The sequence below is a fragment of the Theropithecus gelada genome, chromosome 8 (genome assembly GCF_003255815.1).
Source record: "Theropithecus gelada isolate Dixy chromosome 8, Tgel_1.0, whole genome shotgun sequence".
In the NCBI taxonomy this organism is placed as follows: Eukaryota; Metazoa; Chordata; class Mammalia; order Primates; family Cercopithecidae; genus Theropithecus; species Theropithecus gelada.
In genome coordinates, this window is record NC_037676.1 from 126,812,684 (window position 1) to 126,833,982 (window position 21,299).

At 43.4% G+C, this 21,299-nt stretch overlaps 2 protein-coding genes across 7 annotated transcripts in view; one reads left to right on the top strand and one right to left on the bottom strand.

Moving 5' to 3' along the window:
- Nucleotides 1-10,518, bottom strand: part of TATDN1 (TatD DNase domain containing 1) — a 47,955-nt gene extending 37,437 nt beyond the window's left edge. Inside the window, exon 1 of one of the 4 annotated variants that reach the window (XM_025394940.1) lies at nucleotides 10,453-10,518. In XM_025394940.1, the coding sequence (XP_025250725.1) occupies nucleotides 10,453-10,474 (22 nt within the window). In that variant the 5' untranslated portion in view covers nucleotides 10,475-10,518. Of the gene's footprint in view, nucleotides 1-10,355 lie in introns of all 4 variants that reach the window. The other 3 variants (XM_025394943.1, XM_025394941.1, XM_025394942.1) reach the window with 3 other exon arrangements.
- NDUFB9 (NADH:ubiquinone oxidoreductase subunit B9) lies at nucleotides 1,690-20,955 on the top strand. 3 transcript variants are annotated; one of them, XM_025394945.1, is made up of 5 exons: nucleotides 1,690-1,694; nucleotides 10,608-10,715; nucleotides 13,973-14,165; nucleotides 17,603-17,716; nucleotides 20,738-20,955. In XM_025394945.1, exons 2-5 carry the CDS (start codon nucleotides 10,615-10,617, stop codon nucleotides 20,867-20,869), a joined length of 540 nt encoding a protein of 179 aa, XP_025250730.1. In that variant the 5' UTR covers nucleotides 1,690-1,694; nucleotides 10,608-10,614; the 3' UTR covers nucleotides 20,870-20,955. The 3 variants fall into 3 exon arrangements, with proteins under 3 accessions (XP_025250730.1, XP_025250729.1, XP_025250731.1); XM_025394944.1 differs by lacking the exon at nucleotides 1,690-1,694 and having other exon boundaries at nucleotides 10,526-10,715; XM_025394946.1 differs by lacking the exon at nucleotides 1,690-1,694 and having other exon boundaries at nucleotides 10,536-10,715; nucleotides 14,006-14,165.
- Nucleotides 20,956-21,299: the final 344 nt, after the last annotated feature.

A 21,299-nucleotide genomic window follows, 5' to 3' on the forward strand; every position in this document is an offset into this window, starting at 1 on the left:
TTTTTTTTTTTTTTTTTTTTTTGAGACGGTGTCTCACTCTGTTGCCCAGGCTGGAGTGCAGAGGCACCATCTCGGTTCACTGCAAGCTTCGCCTCACGGGTTCACACCATTCTCCTGCCTCAGCCTCCTGAGTAGCTTAGACTACAGGCGCCTGTCACCATGCCCGGCTAATTTTTTGTACTTTTGGTAGAGATGGGGTTTCACCGTGTTAGCCAGGATGGTCTTGATCTTCTGACCTTGTGATCCGTCCACCTCGGCCTCCCAAAGTGCTGGGATTACAGGCGTGAGCCACCGTGCCTGGCTTCTAACAGTTTCTATTTCACCTGAAGTACTTACGTAACAGGAGGTATGGACCAAACGACTCCTTGTTTGCCTAGGAGAAAATCTACAGCAATTTTATTATCTAATACTACTTGAGCCAAGGAGTTTTGGGATTTTTGTTGAGCTACAAGGCTTTTTGCAGCATCTGCAGCTATCTTGAGGTGGGAAATTAAAGAAAAATAAAAGTAAAAAGAGAGAGAAATAAGTTTTCCTGTATTAGGCTGACTTGTCTCAGAGGCAGCAACAGGCACATCCCAGACCCAGGAACTCTTGATATTATCTAATGTGCTCTGGAGACTCTCCCAGCACTCCCTCAACATAGGGAGAAGAAAATCAAATTTTCCTTTGTTTTATGGTATGAGTTTATAGATTCTTGTTCTCTGTAACTAGTAACTTCAAGTATTTTGTTGTATCTAAGAAGTATAACAAAGGTCATGAGAAGCCTGAGTAGGCCTGAACTACAGCTGCCTGGGCACCAGAGTGAAGGTTATGGGATAAGCCCGTGCCTAGGCAAACCTAGATAACGGACGTCTGGGTTGCTTGGCAACGGTCATGAGCAATCCTGAGTTTGTCCTGCCTCTGTATCCTTGCTTTCACACCACTGTAAGCTTGCTTAAGCTAGCTCACCTCCTTTTGTGAAGTGTGTATTAAAAGTCAAGTGCTGGCTTTGTTCCGGGCTCAGTCTTTGGACATGAGTCTGCTGGGCCTGAGTGCACTCAATAAAAGATTCTCCTGTTTCAACCTGAGGTCTCTCTCATCCCCCTAAATCCTGCAACAATCTGACTAATAGTAGCAGAGACTTTTCAAATAATATCCTTATTGACATAAATCCCAACACTTGGAATTAATATTCCCAGGACGCTTTGATCTGTATCATCTTCATACCCTGCCAATACAGACCTTTTAGTTTAATAATGGAGAGAAAGGAGGGGGTCCTTCTGTAAGTCTGTGGAAGGATATGGGGGTTACAAAACATCCCACCAAGCAGGAACCTTCTAACTGTAGGCTGTCAAGGCAACAGTGTGCCCAAAGCTGTGCAGATGGATCAGACCCTATGCCACATACAAACACAGAGCCTGAATGGGGGGCACAAGTGATACTCCTGAGGGTGTCTTAATCAGCAGATGCATTCGTGAGGAGCGCTGACATCACCAAACTGAACCATGGGTCATTTCTCTTGCAAGCTTTCCAGAATCCACTCACTTATTTTAAATGTAAATATTGTGGGCACTGTAGGGATATCTTTTTAACTTTATTTATCTGATGTAGATGACACTTGTCTATCCAGTAGTTCTTAGGTCAAGAAGGTCCCCTAGTAGGCCGGGTGAAGTGGCTCACGCTCGTAATCCCAGCACTCTGGGAGGCCGAGGCAGGTGGATCACTTGAGGTCAGGAGTTTAAGACCAGCCTGGCCAATATGGTGAAATCCAGTCTCTACTAAAAATACAAAAATTAGCCGGGCATGGTGGCAGGTAATCCCAGCTCTTGGGATGCTGAGGCAGGAGAGTTGCTTGCACCCAGGAGGCGGAGGTCACCATGAGCTCAGATCTCACCACAGCACTCCAGCCTGGGTAACAGAGCAAGACTCAGTCTCAAACACAGGACAAATCAAAACAAGGGGTGACAACATCTGGGCTTTGAAGCAATTGGACCTGGAAAGTCAACAGGGAAAGGGGTTGGTCTGGGTAAGTGGTGAATTAGGGACATCTGAGAAGTCAGTGACAGATATTACCAATGGCACATATCTATCATGAATGGATCAGCGCAATTGTTGGCAAATTCAGCAATCCAACAGGTTTCCTTCTACTAGCAACATTTGGGACAGCTTAACTAAAGTGTTATCATGCCATTCTCTGCACTGAGACAAGACAGAGGGGGGAAGGGGACAGTATGGGTATAAGAGTAAAAGGAACGGAGGGAACAGCCATTTAACAATTCAGAAAACTGAACCAAGGGAAAAACCATAAATCCCATACAAATCCAAGGGGATTATCTGACAAACTTTAGGGACTGACCTTAAGTAAGAGAATACCTCACTGCAGGAACAGAACAATGATGTCCTCAGGCATGCAGGGTCACAAGCCCTGCTCAGTTCTGATAAAGACAGGAAGAGGAAGCACACAGGTAGCTAACTAAACATTGAAGTTATCTAGTAGAAAGGCATGGAACAAATTCTATTAGTTTAGATAGAGGCAAATTATTAAGTAAAAGACCCAGTGTCTTTGAATACAGTCCTGGCCCTGGGTGTCACGAAAGCAGTTTATGTGGACTATTGCCTTCTTCTGGGTCTAGAGATAGGCTTTGGTTAACTGAAGTCTCGTGTAGAGACCGGCACCAACTTCCAAGTTTCAGCAAGGGTTGTTTTCAGATGAGACATGTGCGACTAGGAGTCAGGTCTCTGTAATTTAGCAGCACAAGGATTAATTAATAGCACCCATCCAGTAGGCTGGAGGAAGTATTTTAACTGATGTCTCTTCCACTACTTGTCATCACCAAGCTGGAGGCAGTAATACTGGAGTTTATGGCCTGTCGGGGAAGCTGTAAAAAGATTCTACAACCTGCAGTGATTCATCTTTACAGCTTGAACAAGCCCCTGGCAATAAGCCTAAAGTTCCCTCCTGTAATTGGGCAGGAGAAAATACTTCCTGGTCTAAGTGCACAGACCAACCAGTAACAATTTCAAAAGGGGAGAGCTGACATTTACTGGTGGGAGTGGACTGCAGCATCAGTAAGGCTAATGGGAGAGCTTTAGGCCAGGAAAGGTTAAGTTTGTGTAACTTTTGCCAGCTGGTTTTCAATGATCCCATTAGACTGTTCACCTAGCCCAGAGGACTGGGGGGAGCAGGCACAGTGAAAGTGCTATAAAAGGGCACATTTTAAAAACTTGTTCTAGTATTTGGCAGGTAAAATGAGTGCCTCTATCGCTGTGGAATTCAGTGGGAATGCCTTAGAGAGGAATGGTTTTTCTCAAGCAGCATTTCGGCCACCACCACGGCTGTTGCTTGTTTACAGGTGGAAGACTTACCTCAATGAGAATACATCATCAACCATTAGAAGAACAAAATTTAATCTGTGGGATGGTGGCAACTAAATGAAATCAAGTTGTCACATGGTTAAGGGACCCTAGGGGAGAGGAAATTGTCCTGGAGGGAGCTTCAGGAGTTCACCTGGGTTATACTGAGGGTAGATATTGCAAAGTTTATATAGCTGAGGGGCAAGAGCTGGAGAGAGTCACCAACAGTAGTACTGTCTACCCCGCTGAATCACTTTGTCTGGATTCCAATGGGTTAGATTACATATAAAGGTTGTTTGTCTTTGCAGGGTGCTGGGTAGCACTGGATGTCCATTTGGACCTTCCTGTAATTTTGTCTGGGGATTGGAAGTGCAATTTTGTTTAATCCATTTCCCTCTTCCAGACTCCAAGACTGTCTTTTGTGAAAATGAGTCTGCAAAGGTCTTCAAATGGGAAGGAGAGCAAGGAAGAAGAGCAAGGGGAGGAGGAGGAGAAGTGGGTTGAATCCATGTAACTTGGCAAGGAGCCACTTGCAGGGTGGCAGCTTTAGCTGTGGCATCCACTAGGAGGTTGCCTTCGCTGTCTTCTGTTTTGTCAGAGAAACGTCCCTAGACAATGACAACGGTTAGGGCTCAATGAGCCTGAATGGCATCTAAGAGAAACAAAACAGTCTTTGTTTTTGTTTTTTTTCTGAGACAGAGTCTCACTCTGTCACCCAGGCTGGAGTGCAGTGGTGCGATCTCAGCTCAACGCAACCTCCAGCTCCCAGGCTCAAGTGATTCTCCTGCCTCAGCCTCCCTCGTAGTTGGGCTTACAGGTGCGTGCCGCCATGTCTGGCTAATTTTTGTGTTTTTTATAGAGACGAGGTTTCACCATGTCTCCACAGGTGAAAGCCCCCTAAACTTGGTCAGGCTGGTCTCGAACTCCTGACCTCAAGTGATCTACCTGCCTCGGCCTCCCAAAGTGCTAGGATTACAGGCGTGAGCCACTGCACCCGGCCTAGTCTTTGTTCTTAAAAGGTTGTCCAGAGGAAGTAAAAAAAAATCCTCTTTGTTTCTAGAGCATGCCAAAATCACGGGCAACTCCAAAGACATACAAGCTGTCTGTATAAATATTAGCCATTTCATCCCTGGCCAGAGGCAGGCCCAAGTGAGGGGATGCTAATTCTGCTTGTTAGGCACATCAGGCAGTTGGCTGGGGGCCTGATTCAGTGGTTCCCATCAGAGACCACCACATAGGCTGCACAATGGAAGCCAGCAGAATTTTTCAGACAGGATCCATCAGTGGGTAAGGGGGTCTCCCTTAAGTCTATATAGGTGAGAGAAGGGTGTCTGTAAAGACAACGCAGTCTTTGGGTGCATAAATCTCCTATTAAAGGCTAAATGGGGCCGGGCGCGGTGGCTCATGCCTATAATCCCAGCACTTTGGGAGGCTGAGGCTGGCGGATCACGAGGTCAGGCAATCAAGACCATCCTGGCAACACAGTGAAACCTCCTCTCTACTAAAAATACAAACAATTAGCCGGGCATGGTGGCGGGTGCCTGTAATCCCAACTACTCAGGAGAATGGCATGAACCCGGACGATGGAGCTTGCAGTGAGCCAAGATGGTGCCACTGCACTCCAGCCTGGGCGACAGAGTGAGACTCTGTCTCAAAAAAAAAAAAAAAAAAAAAAAAAAAAATGCAAAATGGTAGTTACATTAAGGAGGTTACAGTAAATTATGGTCAGAAGAGGAGGAGAAAAGTATCTCATAGGAGGTCAATCAACTGGCTTAAAGATGCTGAGTGAGGGGACAGGTGCAAAGGGCCTAAATCGAATGAGAAACATATACAATGAGGGGAATCTCAGGAGTATTTTTTTGGTAGCCTTGATGAGGGCTGAGGGGGTGGTGACTGCCCTCAGTACAGGAAGGAATGCCTCGTGAAACTGGTCAGCTGTCATGGTGAAACTGCAAAAAAGGAGGGGAGGCTGGTCACAATGTCAGGCAGTTGGCTGAAGTCAGCAGAGGAGCAAGTCTTCCATTCTTTGTTTTTCCAAGGCTGGTTTCTGTTTAACTTTTAGGAAAAAAGTCTGGTATTTGTTAGTAAGGAAGGAGACCATGACCATCTTATCATGTTTGGGAATTTGTTTTTCATGTTTTTCTGGAGTCTACTTGGCCAAAGGCGGGGGGTCTGTTCAGCCAGTTTAGGGGGCTTAGAATTTTATTTTTATTTCACAGGGACAATTAGCCCAGCTGCTTTGGCAAGTCAGTGCCATTAAAAAAAGAAATGCGCTAGATCAAGGGGTTGGTAAACTAAGGCCCACAAGCCACTGCCTACTTTTGTTTGCCTCTAAGCTAAGAATGACTTTACATTTTTAAATAGTTGAAGAAAATCAAAATAATATTTTGTGACACATCAAAATTATAAGAACTTCAAGTTTCAGTGACCATAAGTTTTACTGGAACATGGCCACACCTACTTACATACTGTCTATCACCTGCTTTTGAATGACAAGGTGTGAGATAGGAAAACTGTATTCTCATACTCACAATACTCTGAATACTTCATTTTTTTTTTTTTAAGTAGAGATGGGTCTCACTTTGTTGCCCAGGCTGGTCTTGAACTCCTGGGCTAAAGCAGTCCTCCCGCCTTGGCCTCCCAAAGTGCTCGGATTACAGGTGTGAAGATTCACTTCTGACATCACGTAGGTGTGGGGTTTCCTCTCCCAACAACCAATTCTCTGACACCAGCTGGGTGACCTACAATTTAACTCAATTCTCACACTATCTACCTGGAGATAACATCAGACGGCAGAAGTCAAGGGCTCAGTCCCACAAGACTCCTCCCATTCCAGATGCCAATTACAAGCAGTAGGTTCCCAGGTTACCCACAACTTGTCCAACTTGGCTACAATCAGAGGTTCCCACAACCCCCTTCTCAGGTTTGATCATTTGCTAGAGCAGCTCACAGAACTCAGGAAAGCCCTTTACTTATTACCCATTCATTATAACAAGATGCAGCTCAAAAACGACCATGTGGAAGAGACACATAAGAGACATGTATGGGTTTTTAGAGGCTTCACCATGTAGGTATGATTGATTACATCACTGGCTATTAGTGAACAACTCAACCTTCAGTTCCTCTCCCCTTCCTCAGAGGTGGGAGTGGGTGGGAGGGACTGAAACTTCCAACTCTCTAATCACATGATTGGTTTTCCTAGGCAAACCCCCATCCTGAGGCTATCCAGGAGCCCCCAGTCATCAGTCATCTTAGTAGCATACAAAAAGCACTTAGGAGATTCCAAAGGTTTCAGGAGTTGTGCACAAAGGAATGGGAGCACAGAACAAATATGTATTTATTATTACATCACAGTACACACAAGGGCAGAGTTGAATAGCTGCAATGAGATCACATGGCCCTCAAAGTCTAAAGTATTTACTATATGGCCCTTTAAAGAAAAAGTTTGCAAACCTCTGCACTTGATTTAAAAACTTAAGGAACAACCAAATGTGTGGCTCTAAATGGGATACTATTTTGGACATGACTACCAAGGGACATTTTTGGAACAACAGGAAAAGTTTGAGTATGGTTTTGGTATTAGTTAAGATGAAAATTTCCTGAAATAGAAAGGTGGAGACTGTGACTGAAAAAAGCAGATTACAAAAGAGTAGCCTCAGTATGATCTTATTTTGTTTGGTATGCCTACAGAAGATCTGGAAAGATAGATATGGAAGTGTTATGTGTGATTTGGAGGAATTATATTAATTTGCTTTTGCATTGCTATAAAGGAACACCTGAGACTGGGTAATTTATAAAGAAAAGAGGTTTATTTGGCTCATGGTTCTGCAGGTTGTACAAGATGCATGACACCAGCATCTGCTTTTGGGAGGATCTCAGTAAGTTTCCAACCCTGGTGGAAAGGGAAGGGGAACCAGTGTGAACTCATTACCACAGGGAGGTCATCAAGCCTTTTATGAGGGATCCACCCCCATGAGATGGATGGTGGGAAGTGACCCAAACACCTCCCACTGGACCCACCCCAACGTTGGACAGCAAATTTTAACATGAGATTTGGAGGGGACAAATATCTAAACAATATCAGGAATGGAATGTGATGTTTTTATTTTCACTGTTGTTTGTATTTTGCATTTTCTTCTTGCACAGATATTTCTCATTTTTTTGTGTACTATGTAATCTAAGATCAATGCAGTAGAGATTTGGGCATATAATAGTTGCAGGTAGAAGTATTTTTGAGAGTGGAAGAGTTTGTAAATAACACCCAGGGAATAGAATATAAAAAATTCCACTTGTGGAGAAAGAAAAGAGTGTAAGTTGGGCTAAAGAAATTCTCATGCTGGCCGGTGGCTCCATGTGTAATCCCACAACTTTGGGAGGTGGAGGTGGAAGGACTGCTTAAGGCCAGCAATTCAAGACCAACCTGAGCAACATAGCAAGACACTGTCTCTACAAAAAAAAATTAGCCTGGTGTGGTGGTGAGGGCCTCTAGTCTCAGCTACTTGGGAGGATGAGGCAGGAAGATCACTTGAGCCCAGGAGGTCAATGCTGGAGCCATGATCTAAGCCACTATACTCCAGCCTAGGTGACAGAGCAAGACCCTGTCTCAAAACAAACAAAAACCCCCACTGTTGGGGTATAGTTCTAAGGGGCAGTCACTTGTTATGCAAGTAGAGAAGAGAGAAATGTAGAAAGAATTATAATGGTCAGCTGTCTTAAACCAAAATCTAAGGTAATTTTCATAATACTGGTTTAATTTTTCATGCAATTGTCCCATGTGAAGCTTGTTCATGGACCAATCTTCCAGAGATTTAATATGATGTTTTTCAAAGTATTTGTTCAGAACTCATTATTAGGCTAAGAATTTAGTCTAGCGATTCATGGACAGAATTTTTTTAAATGACACAAACTGAAAGATTAAATATCAGAGTAAGTCATATACCAAGGATAGAATGCATAATACGATCTCATTTCTGTTTTAAAAAGGAAAAAAAAAAACCCAAAAAAACTTGATATGTTGTATTTTTATGAATCTGCATAACAATCGATTAAAAAATTAGGGAAGGCTATACTTTAAACTTTTCATATGGTTACTTTAGGAGAGCGGGGCTAAAGGAGACCATGCAGAAAAAATTTATTCCAATTATTTATTCCAATAAAGTCTCCTTCTCTAAGAAGTCTTTTCTTGCTTATTTTATCTGGTGCTAATCCCTTTACTAATTTTCTTATCACCTTAGCATTAAAGCCACTCATTCATACTTGCCCAAACAGTCATTGTACTACGCCCCTAGGAAAAAAATATAAATACCATACCAGAGTATCTGCCTTAAGAGTTTGATCTAGTGGGAAAGACAGACTCATATTTAATTACAAATAATGTGGTATAAGTTTTAAGGAGTAAGGTAGGTAGGCAGGCAGGGCAGGTAGGCAGACAGGCAACAGGGTTGGTAGGCAGGGGGAATATTTTGGCCCCAAACTGCCACTCTAAAACCTTGTCAGAGGTAACAAACAGCATGCACAGGTGTTCATAGAGCAGTCCAGGGATGGGCTAGAAAAGTGGGCAGGACTGGACAACAGAGGGGCTTTGTATGGTGTGAAAGTACTTAGACTATCCTGAGGAGAATAAATGAGAGATTTCAAGCAAAAGAAACATGTAGCTGATTTGAGTTTTAGATACACCAAAATGGAGTCTACATGGAGGATGGATTTAAAACATTAACTTGAGGCAAGGATTTAGTTGTGTAACATAAACACACTTTTAAAAAGTTATGTGGCCTTTCTTTATGGAGGACTTCATGGCTCTTTATTCCATCTCCCTCATCAATTATATCAAACGTTAGGATGGAAAGGCTAAGACACGGCAATGTCTTATTTGAGGACCCCTCCCCAAATCCCTACTCCAGGCTTTCCCACAGCAATTTCAAAACCTTTTTCCTGGCACTTAACATATTCTTTCCTGCGTTTGCTTTTGACTGTACAGTACATAGGTCTTAGGTCTCCAGTCTGAAAACTGCACCACTAGATTTTACAGTTCCACAGGACTTAGCACAACGTCTTTGAAAAAAAATACTGCTTAAATAACTCTCAGATGTAAATGTATAATCCTTATCTCTTGATTGCCAGACCACATTCCCAATTGCCCAGATATCTCTACCTGGATGTCCTATAATTATCTCAAACTTAACCCAAATGGACCTGGGTACCTCTCCTCACCGCCAAACTAGTCATGCTTCCATTTCATATTTCAGTATTTTTCCAAACCCTGAGTCATCTTTGTTCACTCTCTACTACCGGCCATGAACACTCGACTGCTAAATGCTGCACACATCTCTTCCATTTCTCTCTCTTTTCCATTACCCTAGTTTAAGTCTTGAAGTGATTCCCTACCTCTCCCTATTTCCCACAAAAGCTACATAATAGCTATCAGCATTACCGTGCTAAAGCAGAGGTGTGATCGCTGTCATTTCCCACCTTCAAGTAGCTGGAAACCCCACAAAGACGAGGACCATGCCCACTGAAATCCCGGCAGCATTCTCGCTCTCTTATTCTACTGATACTGACTGGATCACTGTACTTGCCAAGTACAGATTTTGTTTTTCTCCCCACTACTTGTGTTCTCTAGTTTCTCCACTAGATGGTGATGACAGTAGAACTGAGAGCTTTGTGCCCTGTGTTTCTAGGCCAGTGCCAGGCTCACTTGAGGCGCTCATTAACTATGATACGAACGAATGAAAGGTTGAGTGAATTGGGCCCTAAAAGCGGTCATCCAAGGGCCGGGAGGTGCACGTGGGATGAATGGGAACACAGTGATTGGCCTTTTTGGAGTTTTCTCTCTTTTTTAAAAACAGAATACATTACAGATGTTGAAAAGAGCACAAAAATCGTAACTGTACAGCTTGGCTTGTTAATTTTTACAAATAAACACACCCTCGTGAATCCAGGACCTAGATCAAGAACCAGAACATTAACAGCACCCAGAAACCTCCCCGCGCCCTCTTCCACTGAGCGGCCCTTTCAACCCTTACAAAGCCGGAGGGCGCAACTCCTGGGTCCTGTGACCTTGGTGACCGACGCCCGGGACAAGTCAAAAAGACCCAAGGGCGTGGAAAACGCTCCTCTTACCGACAAACTTGAAGCGACCCATGACCGCGGATGGAAGACCTCTCCGGCGGAAGCGGAAGTGGCCGCCGGCTGCTCCACCCTTCCGGCTGGCGTTGCTCAGTCAGCTGCCGCAGGCCTACGGATTCCCGGCTGTCCCCGCGGCCGGGGAAGGTCAGCGCAGTCATGGCGTTATCGGTGTCGGGGGTCTACCTGACCCATCAGCAGAAGGTGTTGCGGCTTTATAAGCGGGCGCTGCGCCACCTGGAGTCGTGGTGCGTCCACAGGTAAGGGATGGGGACCCAGGACTTGGGGAGGTGACCCTGGGGGCCCCGTGGAGGTGGAGAGGCCACCGGGTACCGGGAGGTTCAAGGATTTCGGGACGGAATTGGAAGGTGGCCTCTCGCGCCACAGAATCCTGTCCTAGACCCAGGTTCGAATCCAGGCTTTGCCACCCATGGCCGGGAGATCTTGTAGAGTTGCTTATCGGGTCTGGGCCTCAGCTTTTTGTGTAGTGAAACGGACGCAGGACCAGCGCAGAGGGTCGCAGGAAGATTAAGTGAAATAAAGGAATACGCCTAAAATTGTAATTGTCATGGGTCCAGCGCTAGCTAAATAATCGTTTTCTTCACGATCTTCTACTTTCCAATATTAACAGCAGTAAGCTATGCGTTATTTTCTTTAGTCAGCAAAACTTATGAATTATCTTAAGCTTATTTTACAGATAAGGAGGTAAGTACAGCTAGTAACAAGGTGATAGCGTTTGTAAGTGTCTGAGCCAGGGTTAAAATTTAGGTCGTACTCCAAAGCATCATTATTCGCCCACCCCTCCCATTAGCTTTTCTCTTTTTAGCTTCATCTAGTCCTTTTCATTACCTTTACATCTTTTTCACCTCTTACATAATTCTCTTTCCTTCTCTATCCATCTGAGACTAGTGTTAGAGCATAGTGTTAAAATCTGTAGATTTTAATAACCTAAATTCAATGCAGGGTGGGCTGACAACCCAAGATGTGTGAGTGCCAGGCCTCCACTCCAGTCTTACAACTCCCCAAACCTATTTTATAAGAAGGGCTTCTGGGAAAAAACTCCATGGAAAATGGATTAGGCCTGGAAGAATTGCAGAGGGTATTCTCGAAGCCCAGATTGCATGTATGTGACTATTAGAAAGTCACTGACATACTTCTCTTGATTTGGCAGGAAGATGGCCAAGTACAATGTGATGGGATTGTTAGTTTCTTCCTTGAGTTTTCCTTATTTATTTATTTGACAGAATTTGCAATTCAGATTCTATGCTCTATGCTAAATATATAAATGTTAGTAATCAATTTTTGAGCTGCAGCAGCTCATGGATTAGTGGGGAAAATGGACATGTAAACAAATTGATGATGAAGGAAGTTGAGCCATCCAGGATTCAGGTATCCCAACACAAATGATAAATGTTTGAGGTGATGAATATCCAAATCACCCTGATTTGATCATTATACATTATATGGATGTATTAAAATATCACATGTACCCCATAAATAGGTACAATTATTATGTGTCAAAAAAATTAAACATGAAAAAAAAGAATTCAAGCAATACTGAACTACAACTGGGAATACTAAAGTCCATAGTGCTAGAGGAAGATGATATAAACTAGCTACTATGACAGCTATGGCTCAGCATTTTTTAGATATGACATTTTTTCTCAATCCTTGCCTTAATTTCTTCCTCCATTTGCCCTCATTGTGCTGTTCTCTGTGGTTCCATCCTAGGCTTACTATGTTGCTGTATGTACTTTGGGCAGCCTCATTTAGTGCTGGGACTTGAGTCACCACCTGCGCTCAATTGTCTCTAGAGCTGTAGTTCAAATTGTTTGTTAGATCACTGACTGTTGGCCGGACATGGTGGCTCATGCCTGTAATCCCAGTACTTTGAGAGGCCGAGGCAGATGGATCACCTGAGGTCAGGAGTTCGAGAACAGCCTGGCCTACATGTGAAGCCCCGTCTCTACTAAAAATACAAAAATTATCCAGGTGTGGTGGTGGGTGCCTGTAATCCCATCTACTCGGGAGGCCGAGGCAGAAGAACCGCTTGAACCTGGGAGGCAGAGGTTGCAGTGAGGCAAGATCGCCCTGTTGCACTCCAGCCTGGGCAACAAGAGTGAAACATTGTCTCAAAAAATAATAATAATAAAAAAAATTTGAAAAGATCACCAACTGTTCTCTCAAACTCAATTTATCTAAATTCTTTGAAATCAAACTTGTTGTCCTATCACTCCCCATTCTGACTCTTTTCCCAAATTTCCTGCCTCCACTAATGGTATTATTAGTAATTTAGTTACTGAGCTTTAAGTCTCAGAATTGATCTCAAGTATTTGCTCCTTACTCCTTTGCCAATAACACACATACTCATACACCATGTATAATTCGACACTGGTTTTTGTAAATTCTCTTTCTAGTATGATATTAGTAACTGACATTATTGAACACTTGGGATGTACCAGGCACTTTTTAAAGTGTGTTTATCTTATTGAATGTTTACGAGAGACGGAGTTTCGCTCTTGTTGCCCAGGCTGGAGTGCAATGGCGCGATCTTGGCTCACCACAACCTCCATCTTCCAGGTTCAAGCGCTTCTCCTGCCTCAGCCTCTCGAGTAGCTGGGATTATAGGCGCCCACCACCATGCCCGGCTAATTTTTGTATTTTTAGTAGAGACAGGGTTTTGCCATGTTGGCCAGGCTAGTCTTGAACTCCTGACCTCAGGTGACCCACCCACCCACCTCAGCCTCCCAAAGTGCTGGGATTATAGGCATGAGCCACTGCACCTTGCCAGAAGACATTAACTTACCCCAGGTTACACAGCTAGTAGTGGCAGAGCTAAGATTCAGGCCTACACAGTCTGATTGGGGAGCCTATTCTCATAACTGGGAAGTCTAAATGTCTCTAAATGTCTCTCCTGTCTCCTGTCACCATCACAGCTCTCTACTTTCAGGCCTTGTCATCTGTGTCCTAGATTACTGTCAGAACCTCCTAGCTGGTCTTTGCCCAGTTTCTTTAGAACCTGACTTTAACTTGCCTAAGGTTATGCAGCTAGTGTCAGAGTCAGGATACAAACCCAGCTCTGTATGAGCTAAGCAATACTGTTTCTGCCAAGTAACACCTTTCTTATTCATCTTTGTATCTCCAGAATTTAGCATAGTGACTAGCACAAGATAGAAGGAAATGGAAGCTGTCATTCAATGAATGTTGAATGATCCTACAGAGGTTATAGCTTTTCTCTTGCGAATTCTCTTTTCTTTTTAGTTTAAATCCTCTTTCCATTGTTGGATGTAAGAGGAGAAAAATGGTTAGGGTATATATTTAATACATTATTTTTTGCTGCTGCTGTTTGGTGGGCTCTAGAGGAAGCAGCCATGATGATACGGCTGCTCCATTAGGAGGGTTGGGGGAGGTCCACTGCCCATCCAGAAGGTGTCAGGAGTGCAGCCTCCTGTCAGACAGCAACTCTGACCATGTGAGTAGGTAACATTTCTAATCTTCAAAATCATTTTGGTTTAAGAGACAAGTACCGATACTTTGCTTGTTTGATGAGAGCCCGGTTTGAAGAACATAAGAATGAAAAGGATATGATGAAGGCCACCCAGCTGCTGAAGGAGGCTGAGGAAGAATTCTGGTACTTTCAGCATCCACAGCCGTACATCTTCCCTGACTCTCCTGGGGGCACCTCCTATGAGAGATACGATTGCTACAAGGTAGGCGAGAATTATAATGATGACTGCCTTCTGAGAGATAGACTTTGTTTCTTCAGTCCCAGACCTCAGCCTTAGAAATCACTTGCCTTTCAAGGGGTAGCTAGGAGACTTCTTTCCTGACAGTTGTCAGACGCAGGCCTACCTTATTTTACTGCGTTTTGTTTTATTGTGCTTGGCAGATACTGTATTTTTACATATTGAAGGTTTGTGGCAACCCCGTGCTGAGCGAGTCTATGGGCACCATTTTTCCAACACCATGGGCTCACTTCCTGTCTCTCTTTCTCAGTTTGGCAATTCCTGCAAGATTTCAGACTTTTTTTTATTATTAGTCTATCTGTTGTGGTGAACTGTGATCAGTCACCGTCAATGTTACTATTGTCATTGTTTGGGGGCATAAAAACCATGCCCATATAAAACAGCAGACTTAATCCATAAATGTGTGTGTCCTGACTGTCACCGACCAGTAGTTCCTCTCCCTCTATCCCTCTCCTCAGGGCTCCCTATTCCCTAAGACACAGCAACACTGAAATTAGGACAATTAATGTCCGTACCATAGCCTCTAAGTGTTCAAGTGAAAGAAAGAGTTATATATATCTCACTTTAAATCTGTTGCACATCTCTTACTTTAAATCAAAAGCTAGAAATGATTAAGCTGAGTGAGGAAGGCATGTTGAAAGCCAAGATGGGCAGAAAGCTAGGCCTTTTCTGCTGGTTAGCCAAGTTGTGAATGCAAAGGAAACTAAAGGTTTTTTAAGGAAATTAAAAGTGCTGCTCCAGTGAACACACAAATGATAAGTGAAACAGCCTCATTGCTGATACGGAGAACGTTTTAGTGTTGGGACAAAAGATCAAACCAGCTACAACATTCCCTTAAGCTAAAGCCTAATCCAGAGCAAGTCTTTTAACTCTTCATTTCTGTGAAGGCCGAGAGAGATGAGGAAGCTGCAGAAAAAAAGTTGGAGGCTAGTAGAGGTTGGTCCATGAGGTTTAAGGAAAAAAAGCCATCTCTGTAACCCAGATGTACAAGGTGAAGTAACAAGTGCTGATGGAAAAGCTGCAGCAAATTATTACACAAAAGCTGGCTAAGATAGTTGATGAAGGTGGCTGTACTCAACAACAGAATTTCAGTGGAGATGAAGTAGCCTGTTTTTGGAATAAGATACCATCTAGAACTTTCATACCTTGAGAGAAGTCAATGCCTGGCTTCAAAACTTCAAGGACAGGCTGACTTTCTTGTTAGGGGCTAATGCAGCTGGTGGTTTTAAGTTGAAGCCATTGTTCATTTGCCATTCTGAAAATCCTGGGGTCCTTAAGAATTATGCTAAACCTACTCTGCCTGTGCCCTAGAAATGGAATAACAAAGGCTGAGTTACAGCAAATCTGTGTACAACATGGTTTACTGAATCTTTCAAACCCACTGTCGAGACCTGCTACCATGTCTACTAACATCCATTCTGCAGCCCATGGATCAAGGAGTAATTTCAACGTGCAAGTTTTATTATTTAAGAAATATATTTTGCACAGTTATAGTTGATATAGATGTTGATTCCTCTGATGGATTTGGGCATAGTAAAATTTTCTGGAAAGAATTCACCATTCTAAATGCCATTAAGGATATTTATGATTCATGGGGAGAGATCAAAATGTCAGCTTTAATGGGGTTGGAAGAAGTTGATTCCAACCCTTGTGGATGACTTTGAAGGGCTCAAGACTTCAGCAGAGGAAGTAACTGCAGAAGTTGTGGAAATAGCAAGAGAGCCAGAATAGAAGTTGATCCTGAGGACATGACTGAATTGCTGTAATCTCATGATAAATCTTGAACAGATGAAGAGCTGCTTCTTATGGATGAATAAGAAAGTGGTTTCTTGAGATGGAGTCTCCTGGTGAAGATTTTGTGAACATTGATGAAATGGTAACAAAGGACTTCACACAGTACATCAACTTAGTTGATTAAGCAGCAGCAGGGTTTGAGAGGATTGACTCCAGTTTTGCAAGAAGTTCTTCCGTGGGTAAAATGCTATCAAAGGGCATCACATGCTATAGAAGTGTTTGGTGAAAGGAAGAGTCAATTGATGTGGCAAACCTCATTGTTATTTTAGGAAATTGCCAAAGCCACTCCAGCCGTCGGCAAACATCACCCTGTTTAGTCACCAGCCATCAACATTGACACAATTCTCTCCACCAGTAAAAAGATTGATTTTCTGATGGCTCAGATGATTGTTGGAGTTTTTATCAATAACGTATTTCTTTTGTTTTTGTTTTGAAAACGGTCTCCCTCTGTTGCCCAGACTGGAGTGCAGTAGCATTATCATAGCTCACTGTAGCCTGGACCCCCTGGGCTCAAGCAGTTCTCCTGTCCTAGCCAACCAAGTAGCTAAGAATACAGGTGCACACCACCGCACCTAGCTAATTTATTTCACTTTTTATAGAGATGGAGTCTTGCTATGTTGTCCAGGCTGGTCTCGAACTCCTACCCTCATAGAATCTCCCTACCTCAGCCTTCAAAGGGCTGGGAATAAAGGCAGGAGCCACCTCGCCCAACCAATAATGTATTTTTAAATAATGTACATTTTTTATGTATATTATGTGAGGTTTGCCACATCAATTGACTTTTCCTTTCACGAAATATTTCTATAGCATGTAATGCCATTTGATGGCATTTTACCCACAGAAGAACTTCTTTCAAAATTGGAGTCAATCCTCTCAAACCCTGTCACTGCTTTATCAACTAAGTTGTACTATTGAAAGTCCTTTGTTATTTAATCGATATTCACAAAATCTTCACCAGGAGACTCCATCTCAACAGACATCATAATGCTATCGGGCACTTTATAGTAATAGTATAAACATAACTTTTATATGCACTGGGAAACCAAAAACATTTTGTGACTTGCTTTATTGTGATATTTGCTATATTGCAGCGGTGTGGATCCAAACCCACAGTATCTCTAAGGTGTGCCAGTACTGTTTTTTAGGTGTCAGTTTTCTCTGAGATGTCATTAAGCCTTTCTACTTTCAGATTCAAGATCGTACAGTATACTTTTTGCTATAACAAAGTTCATTTTAGACTTTAAAGTTAACCAACTTGGATTGATGCTTAATATTTCTGAGATACTCTAATTAAGAGTTCCAAGTAAGATAAGACTACTCTGGATATTTAGAGAAGGCAGGTAGGGGAGGAATGAAGCCAGTTCTCCTTGGACTGATGATGGTGCTATTTTTCAGCACCGTCTTTGACTCTGAGGCATTTTCCTTTATTATTGGTTCCTGCTTATCCTCTGCTGTTCTTTGCTTAGAGTTAGAAACAGTCTGGTAGTTGCAGTGGTTATAAAAATAAAAATGTACCTTGATCTTTGTCTTACATCTCCTGAGCAGACCCTATCAGGGATAGGTAAGTGTGTCCTGTGGATTGATACCATGATTTCCTCTCCTGACAGGTCCCAGAATGGTGCTTAGATGACTGGCATCCTTCTGAGAAGGCAATGTATCCTGATTACTTTGCCAAGAGAGAACAGTGGAAGAAACTGCGGAGGGAAAGCTGGGAACGAGAGGTGCGTTCTACTTGTACTTCAATATTCCTTAGCTATGTAGATGGAGTCAAGTTTTGATCCCCACATGCAGAGGTCCAGATTCCAGACATGACAGTTACTCTGGGCCCTTACTTCTCAGATATACTGTGGTATCTAAGTGTATCAATTTAAATTTATAACCACCTTACAAGTAAGTTAAAGTGCATTCCCTGGTCTTTTTGGCTTTGTCTTTGATTTTGCTTCAGATCTCCTTCCCTTTAGTCCTTTGCCTGACTTTCTTGCCTTCTTGCCATACGGTCCCTTAACCTGCCTCTCCACTAGAGTCTTAGGCATTTTTCAGTCATGTTAGGATGGTCAGTTATATTTTTAAAAGCTCAATCTTGCTGTAGTGTGAAGACTATATTGGAGAGGGGAAGAGAAGAAGCAGAGAGACCCTTCTAGGATTATTGCAGAAGTTTAGTCAAAAGATTGTCATGATCAGCACCAGGGTGGATGAAGTGGATATGGAAAGAAATTTACTCAGGACATCATTTGGAGGGATGTGACGACTGACTGGATGTTGAGGGTGGGCAAGGGACAGGGAGGAATCAAGAATGGTTTCTGGGGCAGGGTGCAGTGGCTCACACCTGTAATCCCAGCGCTTTGGGAGGCCAAAGTAGGTGATAGCTTGAGGTCAAGAGTTCATGACCAGCCTGAACTAGAGATGGTGAAACCCCGTCTCTACTAAAAGTACAAATAATTAGCTGGGCGTGGTGGTGTACACGTGTAATCCCAGCTACTTGGGAGGCCAAGGCAGGAGAATTGCTTGAACCCAGGAGGTGGAGGTTGCAGTGAGCTGAGATTGCACCACTGTCCTCCAGCCTGGGTGACAGAGCAAGACTCCATCTCAAAAAGAAAAAAAAAAGAGAGAGAATGGTTTCTGGGTTTGAAGCTTTAACATCTGGAGTTTGGTGATGTTTACCAAGATAGGGAAGATTGGGGAAGGGAGCACACGTGTCAGAGCAGCAATCGAGAATTCATTTTGGAAGGCTGAAGTTTGAGAATCCTGTGACATATCAAGTGCAGATGTCAGAAGCCAGCTTTAGATGTGGAAATCTGGAACTCCCAGGAGAGATTTGGCCTAGAAACAGAAACTTGGGAGTTTTCAGTTTTAAAAGCCATGGAGAGATGTATGGAATCTTTAGGAGAGAGTGTAGAGAAAGAAGAAAAGGAGAAAGGATTCTTTGTCCATTATAATTGGGCAAAAGATTATATATAAATTTGGGTTAGAAGTTTTGAAGATGGGCCGGGCACGGTGGCTCAAGCCTGTAATCCCAGCACTTTGGGAGGCCGAGACGGGCAGATCACGAGGTCAGGAGATCGAGACCATCCTGGCTAACACGGTGAAACCCCGTCTCTACTAAAAAAAAATACAAAAAAATAGCCGGGCGAGGTGGCGGGCGCCTGTAGTCCCAGCTACTCAGGAGGCTGAGGCAGGAGAATGGCGCAAACCCGGGAGGCGGAACTTGCAGTGAGCTGAGATCCGGCCACTGTACTCCAGCCTGGGTGACAGAGCAAGACTCCGTCTCAAAAAAAAAAAAAAAAAAAAAAAAGTTTTGAAGATGACAGACTTGTGTAATAGCTTTTTTGTTTTTTGGGGTTTTTTTTAGTGAAATAGGAGGAAAAGCCCAGAGCAAGTGGGCGCAGCATGTTTGGAGAATATGTGATAGTGACGGGGAGAAGGTGTGATAGTCATGGGGAGAGGAGGGGCTTGCTGGAGAGTACTAGGATGGCCAGGTGGTGAAGGCCCATTTGAGGTTGGGAATAGTTAGTGAGTAATGACTCCGATTTGCTCCAGTGTCTTTTTTCTCTTTAGCAATACTAAGCTGTATGAGCACAGGCCTGAGGGTATGTGGTTCGGTTTATCTGTTGCTCAGAGAGAGTGACAAGGGACTTGAGGTTATTCGAGAGGAAGCTATCGTCATGATGGAATCTAAGCTGGATTGAAAAAAAACAAAGTTAAGCGGGGGGGGGGGGGGGGCAGATGCAGAGAGGGAAGGCCAAGTTGGGAGATCTGTGAAATGGTAGTCTCTCTGAGTTTCAAGGAGGCATTGAAACAAGGGAGTGGGAAAGGGAGAGTGTGGTTGGACAGTGGGGTATTTGAATTCATGATCTGGAAGTTGTGCTGGTTCTGCTGATAACACTAAGGATATTGACCTTTGCAAGTGTTTGGCCAAGGGTGACCCGAAGGAAGGGCACTGTGTCCAAAGGGGGCAGTGTTTTGTCAGAAATGTCTCACCGTTTAGAAGCTGGAAGTATATTCATGGTGAGCCACGGGTTCATTCTGCAACTGATCACTGGGATAACCTCAACAGTTCCTCCTTTACATATGCCATCACTTCAGCATTATTAAGCAGCACATGTGACTGGAGGCCCAGGGCAGCCACAATCCAGAATGGGTTATCCTCTGTTAGGACATTTATCTTGGCTATAACTAGAACTGGAGGTAGTAGGGCAGCATTTGGCAGCACTGGGCATATTTTTACATGTGATTTTGTGGTTTATTTTTGTCCTTGGTTGCTAGGAAGGGGGCTTACAAGGAACATCCCCAACATATTATGAACTAAGGTTTCTTAATGGTGCTTTTGGAGAACACTTAGCTGAGACACAAAAATAAATGTTTTTCTGGTCAGTGAGTGGGGGACTGTGACAAGGAGAATTGGAATGATAGTTGTCATGTTTTTGTCTACAGAGTAAGAGGAGGTCCAGATAATCAGGTGATGAAAAGGGGTGGGGGGAAGAATAGGAGGGAGGAAGAATAGGGGTGGGGGGAAGAATAGGCTTTACTGTTTAGAAGAATGGGAAAACCCTTAAGGAGACTTTTCTGAAAGTGTGGGTATGAAAATAAAGCAGGTGTATGCGAAAAACACTTTTCAATATTGTGATCAGTGTGTCATGTCAGTGACAGACCATAGATATAAAGCTGACCCTTCGCTGCAGCAAACAGATTTTTAAAGTCAATTAGATTCCTTTGGTAATGATTCCTTCCTTGCCTCCTTCTAGGTTAAGCAGCTGCAGGAGGAAACGCCACCTGGTGGTCCTTTAACTGAAGCTTTGCCCCCTGCCCGAAAGGAAGGTGATTTGCCCCCACTGTGGTGGCATATTGTGACCAGACCCCGGGAGCGGCCCACATAGAGAGAGACCCCTCATCTTTCATACTTGCAAGTGAAATACGTTACACAACATGCACTTGCCCTAATAAAAAAATCAATGAAATGGTCTCTGGTATGACTGGCGTTCTTCTAAGAATTACCGTGATGCCAAGTGACTGTGCCACTATCATTGTTTTATCAATTGTGCATGTGAAGAAAATAACGGGACATGTAGTCGGTCAGCTGTGTTCTCTGCAATAAATCACGGATAGCACATATTACCAGTAAGGAAAAACTGAGGCAGAACCAGATTGAGGCGAATAAACTCTCAAGTCAAAAGCCTAATTAGCTGTGGTAACTGGAAGGAATAAGCAAAGCCAGGAACAGAAATACTGAGGATTTAAAAATAACCTTTTTGGTTTTCTAAAGATTTCACTAATGAATTTTAGTTTTTATTAGAACAACAACTCTCC